The sequence below is a fragment of the Falco punctatus genome (genome assembly GCF_963210335.1).
Source record: "Falco punctatus genome assembly, chromosome: 11".
Taxonomy (NCBI): Eukaryota; Metazoa; Chordata; class Aves; order Falconiformes; family Falconidae; genus Falco; species Falco punctatus.
In genome coordinates, this window is record NC_137591.1 from 16513206 (window position 1) to 16536364 (window position 23159).

General features: G+C 39.5%; 2 protein-coding genes across 4 annotated transcripts; one reads left to right on the forward strand and one right to left on the reverse strand.

Annotated features, from left to right (window-relative positions):
• Positions 1–846: 846 nt before the first annotated feature.
• Positions 847–4643, reverse strand: GNG5 (G protein subunit gamma 5). The gene is made up of 3 exons (XM_080406575.1): positions 4469–4643; positions 3245–3400; positions 847–1090 (listed from the first exon to the last, which is right to left on the reverse strand). Exons 1-2 carry the CDS (start codon positions 4547–4549, stop codon positions 3275–3277), a joined length of 207 nt encoding a protein of 68 aa, XP_080262701.1. The 5' UTR covers positions 4550–4643; the 3' UTR covers positions 847–1090; positions 3245–3274.
• SPATA1 (spermatogenesis associated 1) lies at positions 3400–23023 on the forward strand. 3 transcript variants are annotated; one of them, XM_080406547.1, is made up of 14 exons: positions 3400–4126; positions 5963–6093; positions 6968–7074; positions 10368–10485; positions 12602–12655; positions 12754–13084; positions 13199–13447; positions 15134–15260; positions 15411–15456; positions 16429–16537; positions 17350–17475; positions 19298–19467; positions 21412–21510; positions 22345–23023. In XM_080406547.1, exons 2-14 carry the CDS (start codon positions 6058–6060, stop codon positions 22447–22449), a joined length of 1677 nt encoding a protein of 558 aa, XP_080262673.1. In that variant the 5' UTR covers positions 3400–4126; positions 5963–6057; the 3' UTR covers positions 22450–23023. The 3 variants fall into 3 exon arrangements, with proteins under 3 accessions (XP_080262673.1, XP_080262672.1, XP_080262671.1); XM_080406546.1 differs by lacking the exon at positions 3400–4126 and adding an exon at positions 4755–4869; XM_080406545.1 differs by lacking the exon at positions 3400–4126 and adding an exon at positions 4784–4895.
• Positions 23024–23159: the final 136 nt, after the last annotated feature.

Below are 23159 nucleotides of genomic sequence, written 5' to 3' on the forward strand. Positions count from 1 at the left end.
TGGTGATAAAAATAGTCTCCTATCTAGAGAGCATTGAGAAGGTTGTATGCAATCCAGGAAGTCTGTGGTATTTTGTTTCATTAACATCTTGCATAAAATAGCCATGTTGCTAAAGTTAGAAAAATATGCTTGACTCCTACAGGTATCTCTTATGTGAATGTTGTGTTTGGAAGAGGTATATACCAAAAGCAGTTAAAAAGAAGTAAACACCAATGAGAGAGAATTCATAAGGCCAGTTTACAGGAAGTACATGAAGCTATCATCTTATCTAAAACTGCTGCTCAGTTGAACAGGTGAGGTCTTTGAGCAGGGGTTTTCCCATTAAAATCTTTAAAATGCTTCTTCAGCCTCAGCTGTACTGAAGTTGGTATTACCTGCAGAATAAAAATACTGTTCTGCCTTAAGTTTGCACATTCACTGGCATCTGAAAAAGCTAAGTTTTCCTTTCTTTTCATATGCTTTTTCACATTTACCTAAAGAGTAGGATGGTTCATAGAGTAAGTCATCTACTAGGATAGAATTACTCTTTAAGATAAAGAGTAATTCAGTTACTCTTTGTCTTGATTTGATGCCTATGATACAGAACAGCTGTTTAGTTTAATTCTAAACTAACAGCCAAAAAAATGTTTTCCTGTTCTATTTTTATGATGCTTCGAAGTATAGTATTGATGAAGCCTCATTGTTCTGTAAGCCTACCACCCCCAGGAAAACTTTGCAGCAGCACAGAATATTTAAAGTTAGACTCTTGTATATGCTTTCCAGCTGCTGCAGAGTGAGGCAGTAACGGGTGAGGTGTCAAGATACCCAGAAGTTAATTAGCTTATTATAGTAATTTCAAGACCAGGCTAACTCAAGACACTTTTATTTTTTGCTTGGCATATAAAACTGATTCCCTTATGAAACAGAAGTACTGTAACTAGCATACAGTTCATTTGGAGAGGTAGATGGTAAGAGGTTTGACGACAGTAGCAATTTTATAGTTAGATTTGGCACATTAAAGCTAAGCTTTTGTACAGACTTCAAACCAGGCCACTCCTTGAGGCACTCTGCCCATACACACATCAGCAGCTAGGAAAAGATGCTAAAAGGTCTGAAAAACAACAAAAAAAATGTAGTTAGAAAAGTATCAACGCTAAATGAATCAACTGTATGTCTAAGAACATGTACTTCAGAGTATGCCATGGACAGCTATTTAGAAAAAAAAAAAGCCTTTCTACAGCTGTTTTGTAGAACTACTAGTTTATAAAATAAGCTTTTAAAACCATTAAGCTATCACCAAGGGTGCAAGAAGATAATCAAAGCCATTACAAAAGAACTGAAGCATAGCAATTTGACTTCCAGGAGACACAAAGTGAAAGGACAGAAAAAGTTGTGCCCAGTCACTTGGTGCCTACAGAAGTATCCGGCATTTACTTTGTCTTTGAAAAGCAGGGAGAGTCTGTGTAACTTAAGAAATTACACTTCCTCTTTACTCCACAGAGGTGGTGCTGACTGTGCAAACATCAAGTCTATTGGCTCACTGTGAAAACACCGGGATTACAAATAAGAAATTGCCTATTTTGAGGAAGTGCTTGCAAGGGATACAGTGAAGGAAAAATTTTCCATATAGGTAGCATAACTAAAGCTGCTGTTCTAGCAACTCTTGCCTGTAACGGCAGCAGAAGCAAGTGCCCCTTCCAAAATCAAAGAAAGGAAAGATAAAGGCTGTAACTGAGAAAGAAAAATACTAAGCCTTTTATGCTCTGTGTGGGCCCATGCTCATGTGAGATGGAGGAAACGTTATTTCCTGACATCCACACCCAGGAATTACTAGGTCTTGGCAAACCTCAGTGGGGAACTGTATGTGTCACTGATTAAAGTACAGTTTATTTGGCTTTTTATAGGTTATCAGCCTAATGCTTACAGATTAACTGGTTTCTTCCTTGAATTACTGCCCAAAGCTGAAGCTATAGTGTGGACACAAGTCAGTGTCCAAGAATATCTTAATACACAACAGAAATAACTTCAAAAGCTACAGGGACCCGAAAGCACATTTCAGTTACACTGCTGCAATTCATTGATCAAAACAATGGGGGAAGTGGTTTTGCTTGTTATAAAGCTACTGTTACTACTCTGTCTTCACTAGCATGAGCCACTTTGTTTATACGCCAACCTTTTGGAAGCTTTCTACAGGCTGCTTGAGGGCAGGACAATTTTAACAACTCAGTCTGACTGTGGTCCTCCTTCTATAAAGCTGCCTAAATAACACAACTTAATCTAGCAAACTACAATTCTTTGGGTGATGTAAGTCACCTACAAAAGCAGAATTCCTCAAGGTTAAGCCTTGCTATGAGGTTTCTAAGGATTGTGAACTATGGGTAACTATGTATCAGGTGCTTTGAAATGTATATGCTCTCACCCCCAATGGATCAAAGTCAAGGGGCAATGGGGAGGAGGGACACAGTAAAATTATGTATTTACTGCGGGCAAAATATCAAGTTACTGTGACTGTCAGTCTTGGTAAGACTACTGTGGATCTAAAGCTCACCTTTCTAAATAGGTTAGCCTAAAATCTAATTACCAGAATTTTCAAGGAACGCCAGATTAGCGGTCTTCTTAGTGACAGCAGTAGGGCTAATGAAACCATAGAAGTTTTGGAACGCAAATCCAAAGGAGTATTCAGCTGCTTCTAGTTATTTAAACTGCTACCCATGTAGCAGCTTATTTGAGTGGAGTATGGGCCCTGATACAATTCTTGGACTACATACTTTTTTCTTTTGGTTTAGAGGGTGTGCGGACAGTGCTCTTGGAGACCACCACTAACCCATCTTTGGAAGTGCTCTTTAAAAATGTAAGAACAAAAGTCTGCTTTATCTGCCACAATCAGGATTCACCATGTATGATGTCAGGCATACAATCCTATGTGAAAAAAGGGCATTAATACTCTTACACAGAAGGAAGATACAGCAGCATTACTGTACAACCAGGTTAGTCCAAATAGCAGGTCAGTAGTAGCTGGTACCACTACTACTTTGCTGCACCAACAGAAACTGGCAAAAGCCCTGCAACAGCTAAATGCTGCTCATAATACTAACGAACAGCATGTGTCCAGTACGGAGCTACAACCAGAGGAAGGGCCCAAAATGGGGATCTAGACCAACACCAGCTGCAGAAGTCAGATGTCTCTTTGGAATACTTTTAATACAGGGCAGTCCCATTTAAAGCCAGCTATTTTTAATGACAGAACAGTAATTCAAGAACTTACCACTGAAAGATACTGAAGTAGTTCACATAATTACAAAAATGAACAAACTTTCTGGGGTCTGAATGGATTTGTACTTGATGATACTCCTGTCAGTAGGGGATCATGCTGTGCATTCTGCAGGCAGAACTGCTTCAAGTCTGCTGCAGCCTGAGAAACCTGGTCATAATAAAAGCTGGCATTAGAATTCACTGAACAGTCTTTATTGAGGGTGTAACTACAGCAAAAAGTATAAAGCACACTGCTAAATGATTCTGCAATACAGCTTACATAGATTGTATACAACAGTTTCATTGCAATTTTTTGGTTTCTTAAAAGACAAGAAATTGTGGATACTAGAGTAAGAATTTGTTCGGAAAGTTTTCATGTTAAACTTAAAAGCCTGAAGGGCGAGGGACGAGCAACATCTTGGAAATGGCTTTGTTAAATGTAAGATTCTTGCTCTAGCATGAATCATTTAAAAACGCAGCCTGTTGTTTAAGATGCTCTACTGAACAGAGCTGGCATTTTATCTCCCTTTGGACAGCCATACTTGAGGTGATAGCACACGGGGGGTGGGGTGGGGTGTTGGCAGGCTGTACCGACCTAGAAACAGAACAGTAAAGAATCCTTCGTCTTTTATTTGCTGCAACTCTGAACGCATAAAAACGGAACGCTCAAAGATTCAGAAAGTTGCATCTTCCCTGGCATCCCGTACCCGCAGTTTGCCGAGTCCCTCTGGCTGGACCGGGCGCGCCCCCGCCCCGAGAGCGCCCCAGCGGCACCCGGCGGGCAGCGTCCCCATTTCCCAGCGCCAGGCCCAGGCCCGCCGCGGCAACCTGCTGCGCCCCCGGCCCGGCGGCCCCTGCAGCAGCCCGGCGGCAGGAGCCGCTCCCGGGGTGAGGGGTGAGGGAGCGCGGGGCGCCGCCGTCCCCCGGGGTCCCCGAGCGGCGGCAGGAAGCCAGGGCGCGCCGGGCCGGGCCCCGGGGAGGCGGCGGGACGGGACGCAGCTGCGCAGCCGCCCCGGCGTCGGCTCGGCCGGGGAGGCCCGACGGAGCCCCGGGGTAAAGCCCGGGAGCGGGACGCCAGCGCCAAGGAGGGTCGCTGGGGCGGGGCTGCTCGGAGCTGGCGGTCCCGGCCCCTGACCCGCCGGGCGGCCTCCGAGGAGCGCGGCGGGGCGCGGTCCCCGGGGCGCTGTAATGGCGGCGCGTCCGCCCCGTCCCGTCCCGTCCTGTCCCCGCTTCTCACCTTGACGCGAGTCACGCTGGCCTCCAGGCGCAGCTGCTGCACCACCTTCTTCATGGCCGCCACGTTGGAGGAGCCCGACATGGCGGGAGCGGTGGCGGCCACGGCAAGCGGCGCCACACCCAGCCCCAACTTCCCGGCGCGTCCCGAACTCCCCGGCCCGCCGGCGCCTGCGCAACCGGGGCCGGGGCCGCCGCGGGAGGCGCTGCGGGGCGGGCGGCGGGGCCGGGCCCCCAGCGCGGCTGCCCCCTCGCCGGCGGGTGTGGGTGCCCGCGAAGGGGGGGCGCCTGGAAGTACAGAGATGAGGCGCACACACACACACCCGCCATTTAACTACAGAGCGAGTTAAAAGAGAAGGCGATGTGAAGACCCAGGTGGCAAATCATGGTGGTTGTATCTAGCAGGTTACTAGTCTGGAGGTTACCTTGAGGTGTAATGAATGAAGTTACTAACTTTGCTCTTGCCAGCGTGTTGGGGCCTCGGCTGCGGGCTGGAGGCGATGGGTGTTTGCTGCAGGGAATGACAAGAGCATGAAGCCCCAGGGCAGGGGGCTGCCATGCTGTAACACAAAGTGCAACATCCCATGGGCATGCAGGGGCTAGTGGGAAAAACCTGTGCCGTGATCTGCTGCAACCTCGGCTGGGAATAACTGGAGAAGCAGTGGGATGTTACGGTCGGGTCATGCGTGAGAGCTCGTTGTGGTGGGTTTGTGAAGAGGCAAGTAAAGACGCGCGCCATTTTAAGTAGGCACCTCCCGCTGAGGCGAGGTTCTACCACAGGGAGCCAGGGCAAGGCCTGGGAGGGCACCTGGGAGGGCTGGTCACTTGTGCTGGTGAAGAGGTAAATCAGGTGTGGCAGAGGTAGGGGGAGAGCTGCCAAGGTGACCAGGAGGGCAGCGAGGGCATTTGGCCACCTGGAAGCCAGAATGGGGTTTGTAACCTGTGAGGTGCTGGAAGAGCCTTCGAAGTGGGAGCGCTGAGGAAAGGCACAGGGTCAGGGCAGAGCCGTGGTTTGTAGTTTATGAAAGGATTTTTCTGACGTGGTCACCCAGCGCTGTGGGGTTTCTTTGGAACGCTGCGTTTGGCCAGCACGGTGTGCCGTGTGTGTGGCTGGGCTTGGCGCAGCGGCTGTCCCTTTATCAGAGACAAACCCAGGCCCTGCAAGGGTCCCCTTTGGTGGGATTTAAGTCTGCGTCTTTAGGAAAACAGTACAATTGTGTAGACAGTGATAGACAACCCAAGTATTTCATGAAAGGGGGGAAAATGTTAAGAGGGAATACTCCAGGGTAGACCTTTCAGAGGTGCAGGGCTGTGACTTAGCAGTTCCCCAGTTACTTAGGTGATACTGGCTTGTGTGGAAGGTGTGGCTGAGTCTGTTTGTCTGCAATAAGCTGGAAGCTTTCTGCCTCAGCACAGAAACAACCTTTCCCATTTTCACCAACAGAAAGAACAGTAAATGAAAATAAAGGGTGTTAATGGATAACTCCTCTCGTAACAGATTATCATGAAACTCATTCTTAAATCAATGTTTTGATCAAAAAGAAAATTAGAAACTCCACCTGGCATTCACTGTGATCAAGTACAGGGACCAAGATGTCGTTCAGTCAAATGAGACCTCGAACATCACAGGTGAGAAATTTTTTACTTTTCCATAAAGACTTTTTAGATTTCACAAATAACAAATATTAAAATAAGTGACACTGTACCATTTCTAGGGGACCTGAGGGGAAAAAAATGTGCTTTCAACATAGTATATATAGAAAGCATTCTTTTCTGGTTAATATTTAGTAACTCAACAATTGCAGAAATATTTAATACGGTTTATTTGCATGGTTTCTAGTTTTAGAGAAGTGTATCATCCTTGACAATACCATCTGATTTTCATTAAATATATCAAGACCTAGACATTAACAGTCCCACAGCTACCACAGGTTTGAACACTAAGTGAGTCTTGCTCAGAGCAGTCTTAGTTACCCTTTTTGCAGACATCAAAAGGAGCATTTCTGTGCTTCCAAGGTAGCTAATATTATTAACAACTGTCAGAAATACTTGGAGGTTTTTTTTCTTGCTGGCAAGGTCTAGTCCTCGTGCTGTTTATATCAAGCTTTCAGTGCTTTGCATCTTTTGTCAGATGAACAATGGTAGGATTTCAGCTGAAGTATTCTTGTAACCATGACACGCTCCAGAGTATGTTTTTGGTAAGCTCAGCCCGTTGCTGTCACAGTGACATACAGCAGTAGCACAGGCTCTCTTTTCTCCCATTTCCATTGTTTCACTTTTTCTATTGTGACTTATTTTAATGCTGTCAGCTAGCATTTGATCACAAATTGCTTTACTCATTGATTTTCTCACTATCTAGTCATTGTCAGATAGAGCTGCATTCTTCTAGTCCATGTGCTATCAAAGAAGCCATTTCTGCCCCTAGAAATTCGAAGCCTGCCTAAACAAAACAAAGCATATAGAAGAGGGTATCTACAGTTATGATCATCTGTTCTTTATTTAGTTGGTGGAGCTCCATGTTTTTTATGTCCCAGAAGAAGTGTGGAACTTCAAGCTGAATACAGTTCCTGCAGCTCTTACTAGCAAATTCATCTCAGCTGGGTTTATAAGGTGAGTATAGTCTTAGGCTTCATGTAGGTGGTAGGTTCTCTACATTGTCCTTCAGTCATTTAGTTCAGCTGTTGCTCTACAGAGTGCAATTACATCTGTCAGAGGAGGCATGTTCTCTAATAATTTCGGGAGGGTAAGCGGTGCCTATGGCTAGCGTTATGCTTATTTGGACTGTGTCAAGCTCAGCTGCATTGCAGCCCACGGTGTAGGCCATTGAAACACTTTCAGAGCAGTGCTAGTATTTCTGCGGAATAATTTTATCTTGTAAAATCACAGTCTTGTATTTTTTCTGTCTCCTTGAGCCTGGTTATCAAAGTCTTGAATTCTTTTCAGCAGCGGGCCAGCTTCAGGGCAGTGTGTCTTGATGAAGATGGGATAGCCTGTCAGTTCCCAGGAACAGGGATATGTCAGTCTGAGCTCTCTCAGTCCAAAGAAGGAGCTTAAGCCATGTTTCTCAAGGGGAAGCATTACAGCCCATACAACCACCAACATATCTTCCTTCTTCTTCAGTCGTATTTCTGAAAGGTTGCCCACAACACCATGTGCTATATTTGCTCTCCAGTAGCTATTTAGAAGACTTACTGAAAGAATACCTCAGTTTGTAGTCCTAGGCCCAAACCTGGCACAGAGTTTCTGTTTTAATCTTTCGTAACTTTGAAAGTTTGTTTTATACTCCTAAACACTTTACTTACAAAATCTGTATGTATATAGTGTGGTAAGAAATTGAAGAAAAATCAAATAATGTAAAGATGCATATTGAAACAGAGCTTTTATGTACACCTTGTCTGCTCCTGTGCAAAACCTGTCAGCTTAGCTTAAACTGCAGGGTATATGGGTTTTAACTAATATAAATTCAGGCTTATATTGTCCATTTAGGACAGTATATTGCACCGCTGAAAAGACTGACAGCAGTAGAGGCATGTAGGGAAGAATGTATTCACTCTTGCAGGTTCTTTTGTTGAAAGGCTGCTCAAAACCAGAGGAAATAAGTGCATGTATCTGTTCTGTTTGCTATTCTAGTCTCCAGCAGAGGTGCAAAATACATGGATGGAGTGGAAACTAGATCATTTAATGCGATTGGACATCTGTCACCACCTGCTCTTCTCTAGTTTATTTCACTAAGTCTCAATTCTGATGCATCAACTTAAATTAGGATTCTCATTGATTTCAGTGGGTTTATATCTGTCTGGGTATTTGTTGCTTGCTAATGAGTCTTAAATAATTGCTAAGTAACTATTCTATGGGTACTACACAATGCTGCGGTACATTAGCATTACAAATAACTAACTAGCACCCAGCCAGTGTACCAGTCTTTAAAAACAAAAAATATTTTTAAAAATGTCTTATTATAATCCAGGAGGGGGAACAGCAGACTTGCTGGTACTAATGCTGTTTGGCCGTTGTTGATAGCACTGTCCAGTCAGCTTGACAATCCTAGTACTGTCTGAGTCAGCTTAACAAAGGATTCCTAGGTCTAAGTACAGGCTGCTTCCATTAATCATGAATTACAGGGAAATATTAAGTGTGTAATTATTTATGGCCCTGAGTTCTTGTTCCCATGAGCTTGATTTCTCAGCCTCTGTGATCTTTTATTTATTCCTCATTCCTCACCACAGAAGTCATACTTGTGTTATTTCTAGATGAGATGGCTGCAGTGAACTCTAGTTTGCATTGCTTTTAAAGGAGCACCCTGAAGCAAATGACTGTGATATGACTAGTCTTCTGCTAGCCAGTGGCTGCAAGTAAGAAATATAATACTATATGTTCCTAGAAGCTGCACTGGCAAATAATTTTTAGATAAATTCCTGTCCTATATCTCAGGTTCTGTATACCCAGATATACTTTTCTTCCATGATACCCTGTAGTTGCCTCAATGTTTTCCCTACTGTTTATAAATGTCTTAGATTCAGTTTTCCTTTGCTGGTTTGGACAGACTTTATCAGTGAAGTATGTGCAGTGTTAGAACGGCCTCTGAAAGAGCTTGCATTTATTGTGTTTTAGAAGACCATTCAAAAGGCATATCTTCTCTGAGACATCAGCTTGAAGTAATGATACTGAATGAGAGGTCTTAGAGTTATAGATCATCTCACTTCTCACATAAGACCTTGGAAGGATGAGTATTGAATTATGTATCCGACTTTCATGTATTTCTTTATACATTTGAAATAGATGACATTAGGGCTAATATTTGCAGCAAGTGTGGGCCAAAAGTAGCTGGGGAAGAAATAAACAGTAGCAGAATCTACAGGGACCAAGCAGTGTAACCTAGATGTGTCCGCTCTGCAGACTTTGGTTTCCTCGGCTGCATGCCTGTGCTCCAAGGCAGATTTATGATCTTTAGGAGGGTCCTCAAAGTCCAGGGTGTTTGAAATAATGCGAGGGAAGCACTGTATCCCACTGAAGTACTGTGTTTATGAGATGAAACTGATGGTGTTTTTACACACCTACAATGTGAAATGAAGGTATATGGGGGTGTTTGAAAGTGCAAACAAACCCTGAAAGGTTGATGTTGAAGACCTGTCCAGGGCGAAGGAATGGCACGTTCCTGTCTATACTGCTTACTGAGAATGGCACGTGCTATCCCCCAAGCTGTGTCTGTGCATTGCTTGAAGGGTGATAGCTGCCTGGGTAGCTATCGTGCTAGGTCCTGCTAAGTAGTATACTGACACTTAATCAGCATGGGTGATTAACAGTCTCAGGCCTGAATTTGTTCCCCGGTTTATTCGGCATGGCAGCATAGGAGGAATTAGAATTGTTTATGCTGTGCTGCAGAGCTTTTATGTGCCTCTTGCACATTTGGTTTTATTCTGCAGAGATGCTTTTTATTCTACAGTGATTTTTATCTCATTACTAAGGTCGTTACTTTAATATTTGCATGGTTTCCAGTAGTACGTTAAATGATGCAATTCATATTTGCATCAGCTCTCTCATCCTCAAACTATGGTGGAAGTGTTCATTCTGCAGCATTTGTTTTTTGATTTAAAATACATTTGCATGTACGCATGCACACACCCAACTGTAAATTTGTGTTGGAAAAGACAAAATCCAAGTAATGTGCCTGCTACTTGAAGTGGATGGTGGTGAAGTCTCATCTAGCCCGTAGTGCTTGAAGGGATATGTTCTACAGTACTGGACCAGCCCCGTGAAACCTTGTCATCTATGTGGACGTAATTTCCAATTTTTGTTATTCTCTCCATGCAAGCCAGCATGTATGTAGCATTATCTTCCCCCTCTTACTAACGAGCCATCATTATTTGATCTTACAGATGTATTAATGAATAACAACATTCTAGGGTGTCTCCTCACATCACATTAAGAGTGCTACGGGAGAGGCTGGGAGAGTACCTGGGTGGAGTTGCAGTTGCAGATAAATTCAAATTTCTAAAATGCATTGGGAAAAGACTAGCAGTGGTAAGTTAATTTTTTTTATTATTGCTATTCTGCTTTATCATGTAAACTGCAGATTTCATTCCTGCAGATTAGATAGTATCAAATAAAAGATGACTTTAGGAGCGCTGTTAGCATTTGTTTTTAAACACGCTGGAACATAAGCTCTTGTCACAGCACATCTACTTCCCCAAATAAAAAGGCACAGTTGGACAGGTATATTAGGAACATCCTTTAAAGTATCACATGTAATTAGTTGCCATCCAGTAAAAAGATGCTAGTTTTGATAAGTCAAATGATTAAATATGACAAGTCTGGTTGCATGAAAAAAAAATATATTCCCCTAAGGTCATTATTCCCAGTACATGGTTAGGGAATATGGCAGTTGAAGAATTTGCAATGGAAGCTGAGTAAGTCAGAGTTCCTCTAACGGTTCCCACTGTGACCTGCCCAAGAACCTGTAACAAATCAGTCTCTGAATGAGAACTCTGGATGTACATCTGTGTTCCACTAATTAGCCCAGTAATACAGCCTGAGATGTATGTAATCAAAAACCTACATCTCTGAATCATAACTGTTCCTCACATTGATTCCTTGTATATTTATATCTTACAAACTATAGCTAAAGAGTAAAGAAACTTGAAAATCAGTCCAACTGAAAGTTTGTTCTTGTAGTACACAAAGACTTAAATCATGTACATAAGCATAGAATGCTTTTGTCTCTCATTTCACCTGTTCCTCATGGATTTGGAAATTAATTACAAGCTGGAAATTTTATGTCGTTCTTTATTTGCAGTGGAGTTATCACTAAAATTACTCACACAGAAGACTAAAATAAATACTAAGTAATATGCAAAAACTAGGTAGAAAAACATGCAGAAAAACTTGAAGACTTTGACACAATCTAAATCTGAAAATGTGTGTGTCTTCGAAGAATTCAGGCCTTTTTAACTGGATGATAATAAGTAAGATGGTATATTTTCTGAATATACATAGTTTTGAGGTAAATGGAGGAATTTTCCAGCTTCCTTTAGAATGTCATCAAATTAATAAAACATTTGACTTCAAGTGGAATTAAAAATATCGGTAGATACAAGTGAAAATATGTAGTGGCAAATTAAAGATATCATTTTAATTTGGGGTATTTACTATTGCTTGATGTTTAACTTTATAACAAAGTGTAAAGCAATAAACCAAATAACTGATTTATTTGTTGTTTAGGGTCATGGTAACCTCATGAATTACATTTCCATGATCAAATATTTGTTGAGTGGAGGGGGGGGGGGGGTCCACCCCGTCTTCTGTTTCACAACAGTAACAATGTAAGCAGCACTGAGAGCTGTACCCTACTTGCAAGTAAGGGTCTTGAACGTGATTTTAGTTTGTTTATTTTTCAGTTAATTTGCTCTTCCTTTTCTTGCATATAGCCCATGTCTCTAACAGTGAATCAGTGGCACTGCCCAGCCATTACTGAGAATAGAATTTGGCCCCATGTTTAGTTCAATTTCATTATTTAAGTGTAAGCTAAGATTTATTTTTTTTCCTGTCAGAGCACATCTTTCAAATAAACCATGCTTATCTTGGACTTTGTTTTTAGATGACTTAAACTCTGAAAGTATATATCACACAAAGACTATTAGGATAAACAATAAATACAGAAGACATAGGAGAGTAATAGGTATTTTCTTTTTATATACATTAATTATTTTGCAGTATTCTGTGAGGCGAATAGAAAAGATTTACATAAGAATCAGCATTTCTATTCAGATTCAGCTTAAAGCAACTTTTGGTAAAGAAAGTCAAAGACTTTCTTCTGCTGTGACTGTTGGATCATGTCCTTTGAACCATAACATAAAGTGCAAAGGATAAAAAAAAAAGAATTATTCAGTATATCCATGTACTCGTGTGGGTCTGATTGAAATTTTTGAAACATAGACAAAATAAAGTTTCAGTGCCATGTTAGAAAACAGGATAGTAGTCTATGTTTCTTCTTCCCCATGAGGCCACTACAAAAGATAGTGCTGGTTATGAAAAAACATAGTATGTAAAAGTGGTGATAGAACACAGAAATTAAGTGATATGCAACATTATTGATAAAAAATTATTTTATTGGTTATGCTTCCATTCTTTATCTTCCGAGGTGAAAGCAAAGCAAGAAACAGAACTGGAACTGAAGTCATTTGTTCCTCCTTACGTATGTATTGAATGGCTTTTAAGGCATAATTTTCAGAAACTTTTTACATTTTACATTTCCTCTTTTGTCCTGTCTGATGAATATGCTGCATATTATAGGCACTTTATCCTGAATTATATTTATTACCTGGAGTGGAATACTTTGAAGATGTTTATCCGTTATCAGCATCAACTCAACAAAGACATCACTTTAATGCAGAAGCTAATAGTTTTAGTTATGGATCAAGATTACCCAGTCTTCCTCAACCAAAACCTGAAAAAAGCAAACAATTTTTAGAAAGTATACAGAACAGTTACCAGCTAGAAAATCAGGAAGTGCACAGATCTGTGGAACGGGGGGAGAAAAAAACTGTTCCAGTTTTGCACACAAAACATAAGCAAGACCATAACAACAGGATTCAAGAAAAACTAATACAGTTTAGAGAAAAAGGTTAGTTTAACCAATGTACTGCAGGAGGATGATGAAGGAGGAGAGGAATAAATATTATGGTTAAAATTTACAATAAAATAATATTTCTCTTTTCTAATATCAATTACTATGCAGATCAAAATGGATCCAATGGATCTCTCTTCACACCAAGTCGTTCAAATCCTGCAGACTGGGAGTCTGGAAAGAGTGATATAGTATTACAGACCTCTCAGCAAAATCATCTCAGCCAAGATCAAGGAGAGCGTAACACTCCTGAGTGGAATGAGAAAGCCAAACGAACCACTCCCACGCTTCATGTAAACCTCAGTGATGAACAAGGCCAGAATAACCAAACACCCCCAAATCACGTTAAATATCAAAAGGGTACAACTGTTCGTTGTCATCTTTTTGCTAAAGAATGCATTTTAGAAAGTTAGCAGAGTAAAGCTAAGTTTTAAGAAATTTAAAGTATAAGTTGGAATATTGCTGTCAAAACAGTATTCTAATTTTTTTAATAATGATGATGTATTTCAAAAAGCTGTAGTTTCACTTTGGATTAGTCCTTTATCACTGTGTACTGATATAAGGAAACACTTTACTATAGTTGACACGCTTGTCTAATCTTATTTATATGAAAAAAATTACGAAGCAGCTACTGTAAAGATGTACGATAATGATCCCATAATTCAACAGCAATTTTAAATGAAAAAAAATCTTGTTATCAGTATATCAGGGAAGCATTTATTCACTTAACACTTTTGTTGTCATCTTATCCATGGCTACATTACTACTGAAGAGGAAATGTTTCCTCCCCTCCCTCCCATATAGTGTTTATTTATATGCATTCCTAAAACTGAGAGGTGAAAGAACTCTTTGAACAGACTACAGTGAAAATACTACAAAAGTATTAACTAGAGAACAGTTCCTTGCAAAATAGAAAATGTTGTTTGGAAGAGATCTATTAACTGCTATTTCCTTTAAAATGGAGTGTCTTATGGATACTGAGGGCCATTAAATCCCCAAATGGTTATATAATGGTATATAATAGAATGTTAACATTCTTATATTTTTAGTGATCACCAATAAAGAAATGACTGACATATTTAAGTTTGAGTGACTACTGCTGTATTTTCATCAAGATTATAATGTAAATTTGTTTTCAGGAAATAATTTTGAAAGACAAGTCTTAATATTTGAGTAGAATTTTGTAGTTAATGTAAAAAAGGTGACCTTTATCCTATTGCAAATTTTTAATGAGTAATTATTAAATAAGGCAATATTCTATTTTTCATCGGTATGGGCACCTTACAGATTTAATTAGAATGATTTTCTGGATATCCAGCACTTTGAGGAAGAAAACAAAATTCAGATAGTGTGTTCTTTGAGATGCGCCTGGAGAATGTATTAGAAAAGGCTTTCGTAGATGACTTTTCAGTAATTTCATTTTTCAGTCATAATATATCAAAACCAGCTTTATCCCTCCATCGTCATGTTAACTGATACTAAGTATGAGACTTCTTAATATACAAATATATATGTAAATAACTGAAAATTTTCCATAACTTGATTTTGAATTATGAAGATTGTAGGATTTTGTACTAGCAAAGGTAAAGTCTGTCAGCAATTTTCTTTTGAAATATTTATTGTACATATTTTAAAGCAGATAACATTTATTCATTAACATTTAAATGCAAAACATTTTGTTCTCCCTTTCTTGCTAGCTCCAGTTTGTAGGGGATCTTCAGTTTCTGAAAGACAGAAAGTGTTACATACAGAATTAGTTTAGGGAAGATGAAATAATTAAGTGGTTTCTTTACTACAAGAAACATTATCACAGATAATTGCCAGAATTCGTTAGGTACAAATTCTCAAAACAGATATCTTTTTTGTTTTTCACTTCATTTCTTTTTCTGTTATTTATACATTTCTAAGCCCCAGAGGTATCATTATATATTGAATCGATTCACTGAATTTCTAATATATGTTGGAAAGTCCAGGCATTGACAGTCAAAACAGCTTGAATTTTGTGAGTGTGATCTATATTTTTTAATCATCGCTGTCCTTTCACAGAACTAACGAACATGGAAAATAATGACCACCAGAAAGATACTGAACTAAGAAGAGACAGAATACAGGGTTCTGGAATTATTAAAATAATGGAAGACCAAACCACAGAATATGCACACAAAAAACAAAGGTTAGTAAATAATGATTCTACTAAAATAACAGATAATATCAATTCATACTTAGAAAATTATTTTACAGACTTCAACTATATGAAAGAAAATGGGGGAAAAACCAATTTCATTACATGAATTTTCACTTACTGCTTTGATTTTATCTCTAGTTTCCAGCAATACAGAACTAACAAGTCTATAGATGATCCTGATGAGGTATGTTTTTAAAGATAAAATATTCCTAGTAATATTGAGCAATAAACATAGTCCTCCAGATAGAAATATTCTTATTTTATAAGACAGGTAACTCATTAGGAGTATGAAATACTCAAATGTAGATTTGAGAGCAATTGAGAAAAGTTAATTTATGCACTGCTACTTAGCAGATTTACTAATGAAAAATCAACTATATTTGTAAACAATTAAATCATCAGAAGTTATACCTCTGATTATAATTCAACAGAAACTACTGTTTCAGTCTCAGTCTTACTAATGTTACCTGAATTCTGTCTACAGTTTCTTGACAGTAACATTTTATCGTTTTTGTCTGTGACGTTTTTATAGTTCTGTATTTCCTATAGGACAAATTTGTCTTTCAAGCCGAGCAAAACTTCTGATAAAAACTATAAAATCCTTTAAGACATAGATATGATGTAGTCATAGTATTAGATTAAGAACATGTTTAGGAAAACTCAGCACCCACGTGCAATTGTACACTATTAACTGTGAGCCTTTGAGCTCTTGTGCAGAAGTGGTTGTAGTGGAGTCTTATGAAAATAATAATGGAATGGAAACTCTGCTATTGTAAATTTTAGTTCAGACTTTGGCAGTCCAGGCTTTGTAAGCAATGAGCCAGGGGGCAGTTTTAAGGCCCGTTATTTCTAGTGTTGCATGGGTGTGTCAGTAACTTGTGGGGTTATAGGCATGGACAAGAACATTTAGCAACAGTCTACATTTTTGCCTGTATGTTCTCTGTGATGTAAGGGTTCAGTGTTATGATTTTATTTGCAGAGGTCCAGCTGTTTGTAATTTGGCAATCATTTGTGCTGGTAACAGAATAAAAAAGCTTATATGCAGAATTCAAATTCAGCCCTCCCATTCACTCAGGCCACTTTCAGGGTATATGTCTTGTGTAACTATTGAGGATTATGGGTTATGTCCTTATAGTTGTATCTTTTGATTCTATAGGCAGATGAAAACAAGAAAAATCATCTTACTTGTCCAAAAGAATATATTTCACCTCCTAGTCCACCTTTTTTGGCACTTCCTATGATTCCAGCTCAGGTTCCTACAACAAGTGAGTATATGACTCCAAAAAGTTGCAGTGAAATGAATGGTTAATAAAGACTGAATAGTTAATCAAGACAGAAATACCTACTTTATAAAATATTTTGTACATACATTCATTGACAGTATTGTTACAAATCTTAATTTGTGGCTGGAAAATTCCAGGCATTTGTAAATGCATGGGCTATTCATGGAACATGGCAGGTTCCCAGTGCTAGAAAACCCAGATTGTGGACTTGGAGATGGAAGGAGAAAAGGAGGGAGATGGGATGAAATACTGCAGGCTCAAGTGAGAATGTAGCAAAGAAAGCCGCTAGAAGTATAGCTGAGGATCCTCTACTGTGGTGGAGGGGAACAGTGAGAAAGTGAGTGATTGACCCGTTGATGCACTCTAGTGAAAGTCTGAGATGCTATCCTCCCTATGACAGCAAGATTTTGCCACAGTTTATATCATGAAGTATTTTGAGCAGGAAATAATCTTTGGGGGGCTTTTTTGGCTTCCTGTGGCAAGAGTTCTCAATGTATGAAGTGTATACATATCTTGAATATATAGTGTTAGTGATATATTGTCTAGACATATAAGAGGGTGTTTACTTGTTTGTATGTACGTGTGTCTGGATGCATGCTGGATTTCTCACTTTTTCCCAATGCACCAGCCATTTTGAAAAGTTAGAGATAGTTTATTAAAATAAAATCATTTCCACTGCCTGTTCTGACAGGGCTTTTGGCATGGTTTGTGATGGGTGCATTACAAAAATCTTGATTGATCCTTCCTATTTACAGTATCCAAATGCTTGCTAAACACAATTATAATTTCTTTAGAAAACGGGATGGTAGAACAATTGCAACAAATGAAGAAAGACAGAAGGCACATGGAAAAAACTAGAGAAGAACTGATGAAAAAAGCTAAAAGGTTACTGGAACAAAATAAGCTGAGGAGATACCACGGTACACTTTTATTATGGAATTTGGAATGATTGAGAAATGACACTGAAACCAATGTGAAAAACTTTGTCTCCTTCTCAGTGAGCTTAATTACAGAGAGAGCAGTTTGCTAACCTGTAGCTCCGAGAAGGCTCATCTGTATAACAGCGTGCTGAAAAGATTCCAGGTTGCAGCGTTTCCTTCCAGTTTTTTTGTGGCAGTCTTACAAAGCTAAAAATAGCCTGCTTTTATAAACCTTTCAGGTTGTGCCCCATGTACATACAGTGCCCAGAGAGCCACCACAGGTCGCTTTGCTGTTAGAGGCCCAGGGCAGCTGCCATATTCTAAGCCTACCTTTAGCTGGTGCTTGACAGAGGTTTTCAGTGTGGCGATAGGGGTTCTAGTTAAATTGCCAGCGTCATACTTTTTGTTCCTCCTGTCTAATGGTATTAAGCTTATGGCATCCAATTTACAAGCCTGTCATGACAAGCTTGACAACCCTTGTTTTTTAACAAGGTAAAATCTCATTGAAATCCCACTCAAATTTTCTTCATAAAATTATTTTCAGGTTTATACTTAAACTATCCTCCCGAAGTCACATTCCAGTTATAGAGATGAGGTTTAATCACTGGTGTTTGAAGAGCGTTCTCTTCATACTTAAATACAGCTAAATCTCTAGGAGTCTCAACTGTTATTTGCAGCTTTGTAGAAAGAAGACAAGCCAATTCTTCCAGTTATTCTCTAAGGACATGGCTACGCTGCACTCTGCAGCACGGCGAGGCTGCATTTTAAAAAGACCAAACCTGAGTACTTGAAGCAGTGAATCTGTACTAGCATGGAGCTGCAAGGCAGGATAATTTGCCTTGCTGAGATAAGCCCTAAATGGCTCCTGTGTTGTCTTAAATTATGGTATCCAATTAGGTAAAGTTTATTTCACAAGGATTCAAACAGCTTCTGCAGGTTCTTTAAGGAATGTCTTTATCTATGAATTATTTTTATCAGACCTGTACATTTTCTTAAGTAAGTGCATTTGTAAACATTTCTTCACAAGTTATGAAGGGACGAGCATATTCTGTAGGGACAGCAATGCAGTCTTTATTTAATATCCTCCGAAGATTGCCATGCTGACAGTCATTCTCAGTTATATACTGTATAGTCCTCCAACACCTAAGTTCTTTTGGGTAAGTTTGTGAGAAGCAGTTGTCCTGATTTCCTAAAATGTGCCTTGAAAGAAGGGATCATTTAAAACACTTTGCAGACGAGTGGACAGATGTATGTGGCCATAAGACTGCCACACCAGCCAGGGCGGATTTATGGGCCAGTTGTTGATAGCACATTAACAACATAGGAGGAATCATATTTAAGTGTAAAGGTAAATAGCCGTTTCCCATAATCTTGGGACTTCTGTACAAAACTAAGCTGTTCAGAATCTTTGGCCCTGCAGAACTCAAGTTTTGCGTAAATCTACAGTGCTAAATATTCTGCTACGGTAAAGCAGCGGCCTTCAGACTGGTAGGCATACCAGTCTTTGCAGGTCTGGAGCACTTACAGTGCAGGTGAATGACAGCCAGGCTGAATGAAATTTTTGTTTTGGACCTTGTGTTGTATCTTGGTGGACATACAAAGCTTCTTGTTGCAGGTGATTGCGTGGAAATTCAGTTGCATTTGTAGTGAATGTCATTTTAATGGAGATTTTTCACTAAGTGTTTTAAAAGAAACCTACTGCCATGTTTTAATGTGTGCATTGGCCAACTGAATCTTGTGAGATCAGTTGGTCATTACTGTATTCAACAGACTTTACCATAAGGTGAACAAGACCAAACAGTATTGCTGTTTTCCTTTGTAGTGCGTGAGGAATGGAAAAAGAAGTACTTTGAAACTAAGAAAGCTACGGTTTCACTGGAAGATGCTTTAAACAAACTGCGACAAGATGTAGAGCTTTATCACCAGAAATTACTCTTGCAATTGAGAGCCAGAGATAGCCGGAAACAACCAAGCAACGTGACAAACTCCAAGGTATTTGTTTGTATTATTTAATCTCTTTTTTTTACACAGCTTGGGTTTTTTTGTATAAAAAATAAAGTAACAAATTTGTCACCAAAAAATGATGACTTGTAAACTAGCTTTAACAGCCAAATATCTTGTAATGATCTGAAGTATAAAATTCCTTCAGCCCATTCTTTTCAAAAAGACTGAAGAAGTGCTTGAGTCTTTGTCTTTGTATAATACCTTCTCATAACAAAAGCCCCTTTTGTTCAGTATGATTAATGAATTGATCAGTTCTATATTGTTCTCATCATCCCAAATTTGACATACAGCTGTAATTAATTGTAGTTTGGAGGACAAGAAATGTGTCTGAGCCTTTTGGGGTGGTTGCACATCGACTATTGTGCAACTGTAAGTCTCATATTATGCTGTTGGTGTCAAATCAGAGAGGAATTAAAAAAAAGAAAAGAAAAAAGAAAAGGAGGAAACACTTCTCCCAATAATTATATATGCTAATTTTATAAATATGTTAATGGAAGCAAGTCTGTTGGCAAATCTGGAGCTAGACTAGGAAGAATAATTGTCCCTTTCTTGTATCTGAAAGGTGGGAGAGTGTACGTACAATCTAAAAGTGTATATTATATACAAACGTGTATTATTTTGAGCTATCTTAATATAAATATCTACAATATAAAAATATTAATAAGGTTGGTATTACATTATATTACAAGCTATATTTAGGTATGTTATTCCTCCTTTTGGGAGGGGTATCAGTTGGGGTTTTTTAGGTCTCTCTGGCTAGACACCAAGAAGCCTTATGTGAACAGATATGCACAGCTTAACATGCATACGGCAGTTACTTATTGGCTAGCACACACAGAAGATAGCTAAGATTTAATGAGCTTTTAGACTAAGGATAAGTATGCTCGCCACCCCTTGTAAGCAATGTGCTGGCCAGGGAGGCGTCAGTCAGGTAGGAAGAGTCAGGTGTTGGGGAACAGATCCCACAGTCACTGGTTTCCCATCTTCCACCAGCTTTGTCCTCACTGGTGACTCAGCCCAATGACAGGGTGATTCCTCAGTAGCCCCCACCTAGTCTGACAGCGCTGCCAGGTTTTTTTCTGCATGACCGTGTACCTTTCATGCTTTCTCAGTGGTCTGTGCCATGGTTACACGGCTGTGCAGTGGCAGAGCTGGGAATTCGACCCCTGTATGCAGGCAGCTACATCGCTGGGTGGGGAGAAGCTTACAGCAGGAGCTCAGAGATGAGAGGCTACAGATACTAATGACTCCTTTATCACATGGGCAACTTTATCACATAATTTGCTTCAGCTAGCACTTTAATAGCATTTTTAAAGGCTTGGAACATCAAGAAACTACCATGTACACCCCCACCCCTCAGTGGTACAGACTTGATGGGGGCCATGGCTTACACAAGCGGAGTTTCAGAACCTACATTTTGAAAGTAGAAATTTTACTTTTACAGGTTAATTCAAAGATAGGCCCACCCACAGCTATGGCTGAAGTGACGTGCTGTATGACCAGGAGATTATCTGCCCTAAACGTTACATGAGTGTAGCAATCTCATCAGTAAATGTTACTGTGACAGAGTGATGCTAGGCCTGTGAAGGAAAAAAAGTCCAATTTGAAGTATGCCTTTTTATTGTAAGTGGGGAGTAGCCATAAAATATAATTGCAAAACAGTGTGCTGTTACTCAGGAGATCTGATCTGGAGCTGAACTTCCCAAAGCAGCAGGGAGTGCAAAAAACTCTGCACCCAGCTGAAGGGCGCTGCCCTCTCTGGGAGAGGAGACTGCTTATAGATGAGAGACAGCCCAGTGCACATCAAGGACTGGGAAAAAAGCAGGGGAGTTAAGAGTTTAGAGGATTTTTTTCTGAGTGGTGAAGTAACACCCAATGAATAAAGAGGTGCACTAATGCCGCTCTTTAAAGTTTTGTTGTTTTCTCATACAGAATTACACAATCATACGGATTACTACAGTGCAGCATGAACTCGATCAACTGAGAAAGAAGCTGGATGATACAAAAATGAAACTCATAACAGAAATTAAGGTACTCTGCCTTTTAATTAAAACAGTTAAAATATTACTATGTGTAAAAAGCTTAGATCTTCTCAAACATTAGATTATGTAAATACTTGCTAAACAAACAGCTCTTGTTTTATGCTGTTAAGTTTTATGGTGTTATTTGTCACAACTTTATCACTTGAGCCAAATTACTCCAGAACACTAGGTTATTAGATGATTTTGAATGTATTTCAAGCAACTTAGATTTTTCAAGGTACTATATAAGCTAAGCTTCACAATCTCTTTCATAAAATTCCCATTTCACTCAAAAGGTAATTGAAGGAACACACTTGGTGAGGCACTGATCAGTTGTAGACCATGGCTAAGGAAAAAAAATGGTATAAAAAGGAAAAAAAAACAACTTTTTAAGCAGATGGCCATCTTAATCTGCTTTATTCCATACCAGTGCTGCCTGTGGCTCCCGTTCGAAGGACAATGATAGTATAGGCCTTCGCATTGGATAGCTTTTCAGCTCTGAATACTTGGAACAGGAGTCCTCCACATTACAGAAATTGCCCATGCCCCTGTTTACTGGGTAATTTAGGGTGGATCTACTCACTACGCCTCCTCCATTGTATAACAAGGAATGGAAAGAACAATGTATTTCATACCTGCCTCTTAAAACCACCAAGGCAAAGTACAGGAGAAAGTAGTGCTACAATTAGGCTATCTAATTAGACGTGTAAAATTTTACAGATGAAGAGATATATCCTTTATTCAGCCATCCTGTATAAAATTCAACCTTAGTTATATAAACCTATATGCACATCAACTCCAAAACTTTCTTAAATTGCAATTCCTTAAATTACTTGTTCTGCAGATGAGAAAGCAGGCAGCAGCTGATTTACAAGCACTGAGGGCGGAACTGACACAGAAGAAGATTCATTCAGCTTTAATTCTCCAGTCCAGAAAATCAAGAATTTAACAGGATGGTGTGACTTCAATATCTGTAAAGTCTACAGGAGCTCTTTAATGTATATAGAAGATCAGAATTTCATAGCATTTGTTTGAGTGCCCTTGAAGTTACCTTGTAAAAAGACATCAACTATATAAATGTTGTGGAATTTGTATACTAGGCTACTGAGGTACTGCAGCTCACTTCTTTTTAAATCTCACTATGAGATTAGTCAGCTACTTAAACATAGTTTAACCTAGTAATGTGCCTAAAACAAAGGTAAGTTATTTTAAAAGTGCAAATTAGTGAATTGTGTAATATCAGATTGGTGTGCTGATGTCCTTTCATCAACAAAATACCTGCTAAGCAAATAAACCTATTAATCTGTAATCCCCTGTTCTTATTTTCAGGCACACACACTAAATTTTTTGGAAAGTTATTACATCTTCTGTAGAACTATAGCAATTTACTGTTTGTAATGTACAGAACTTCACCTATTTACTGAAGTATATTTTTGTCATTATATGTCTTATCTATAAATTACCAATGTATTATTACCATATTATTAAGAAGTATGAACAAAATCTCAGATAATCTCACCTTATTTCATGCCTAGCTGGTTTTGTTCCCTCTGTTACCAGGAAAGCCACGTGAACATTAACATTCTTCTGCATTAAGTGAAAGAGGCAAGCTTTGTCTTCGACAAGCAGTAATGATGATACTGCTCCAACCTACAGTAT

Excerpts from the sequence above, each read along its gene's own strand:
- GNG5 (XM_080406575.1), bottom strand. The coding sequence starts at position 4,549 with ATGTCGGGCTCCTCCAACGTGGCGGCCATGAAGAAGGTGGTGCAGCAG. Across the intron at positions 3,401-4,468 it reads CCAGCGTGACTCGCGTCAAG|GTTTCTCAGGCTGCAGCAGA; the intron begins GTGAGAAGCGGG and ends TATTATGACCAG.
- SPATA1 (XM_080406547.1), top strand. The coding sequence starts at position 6,058 with ATGTCGTTCAGTCAAATGAGACCTCGAACATCACAG. Across the intron at positions 10,486-12,601 it reads TTGGGAAAAGACTAGCAGTG|GTGAAAGCAAAGCAAGAAAC; the intron begins GTAAGTTAATTT and ends TTATCTTCCGAG. Across the intron at positions 12,656-12,753 it reads AGTCATTTGTTCCTCCTTAC|GCACTTTATCCTGAATTATA; the intron begins GTATGTATTGAA and ends TGCATATTATAG.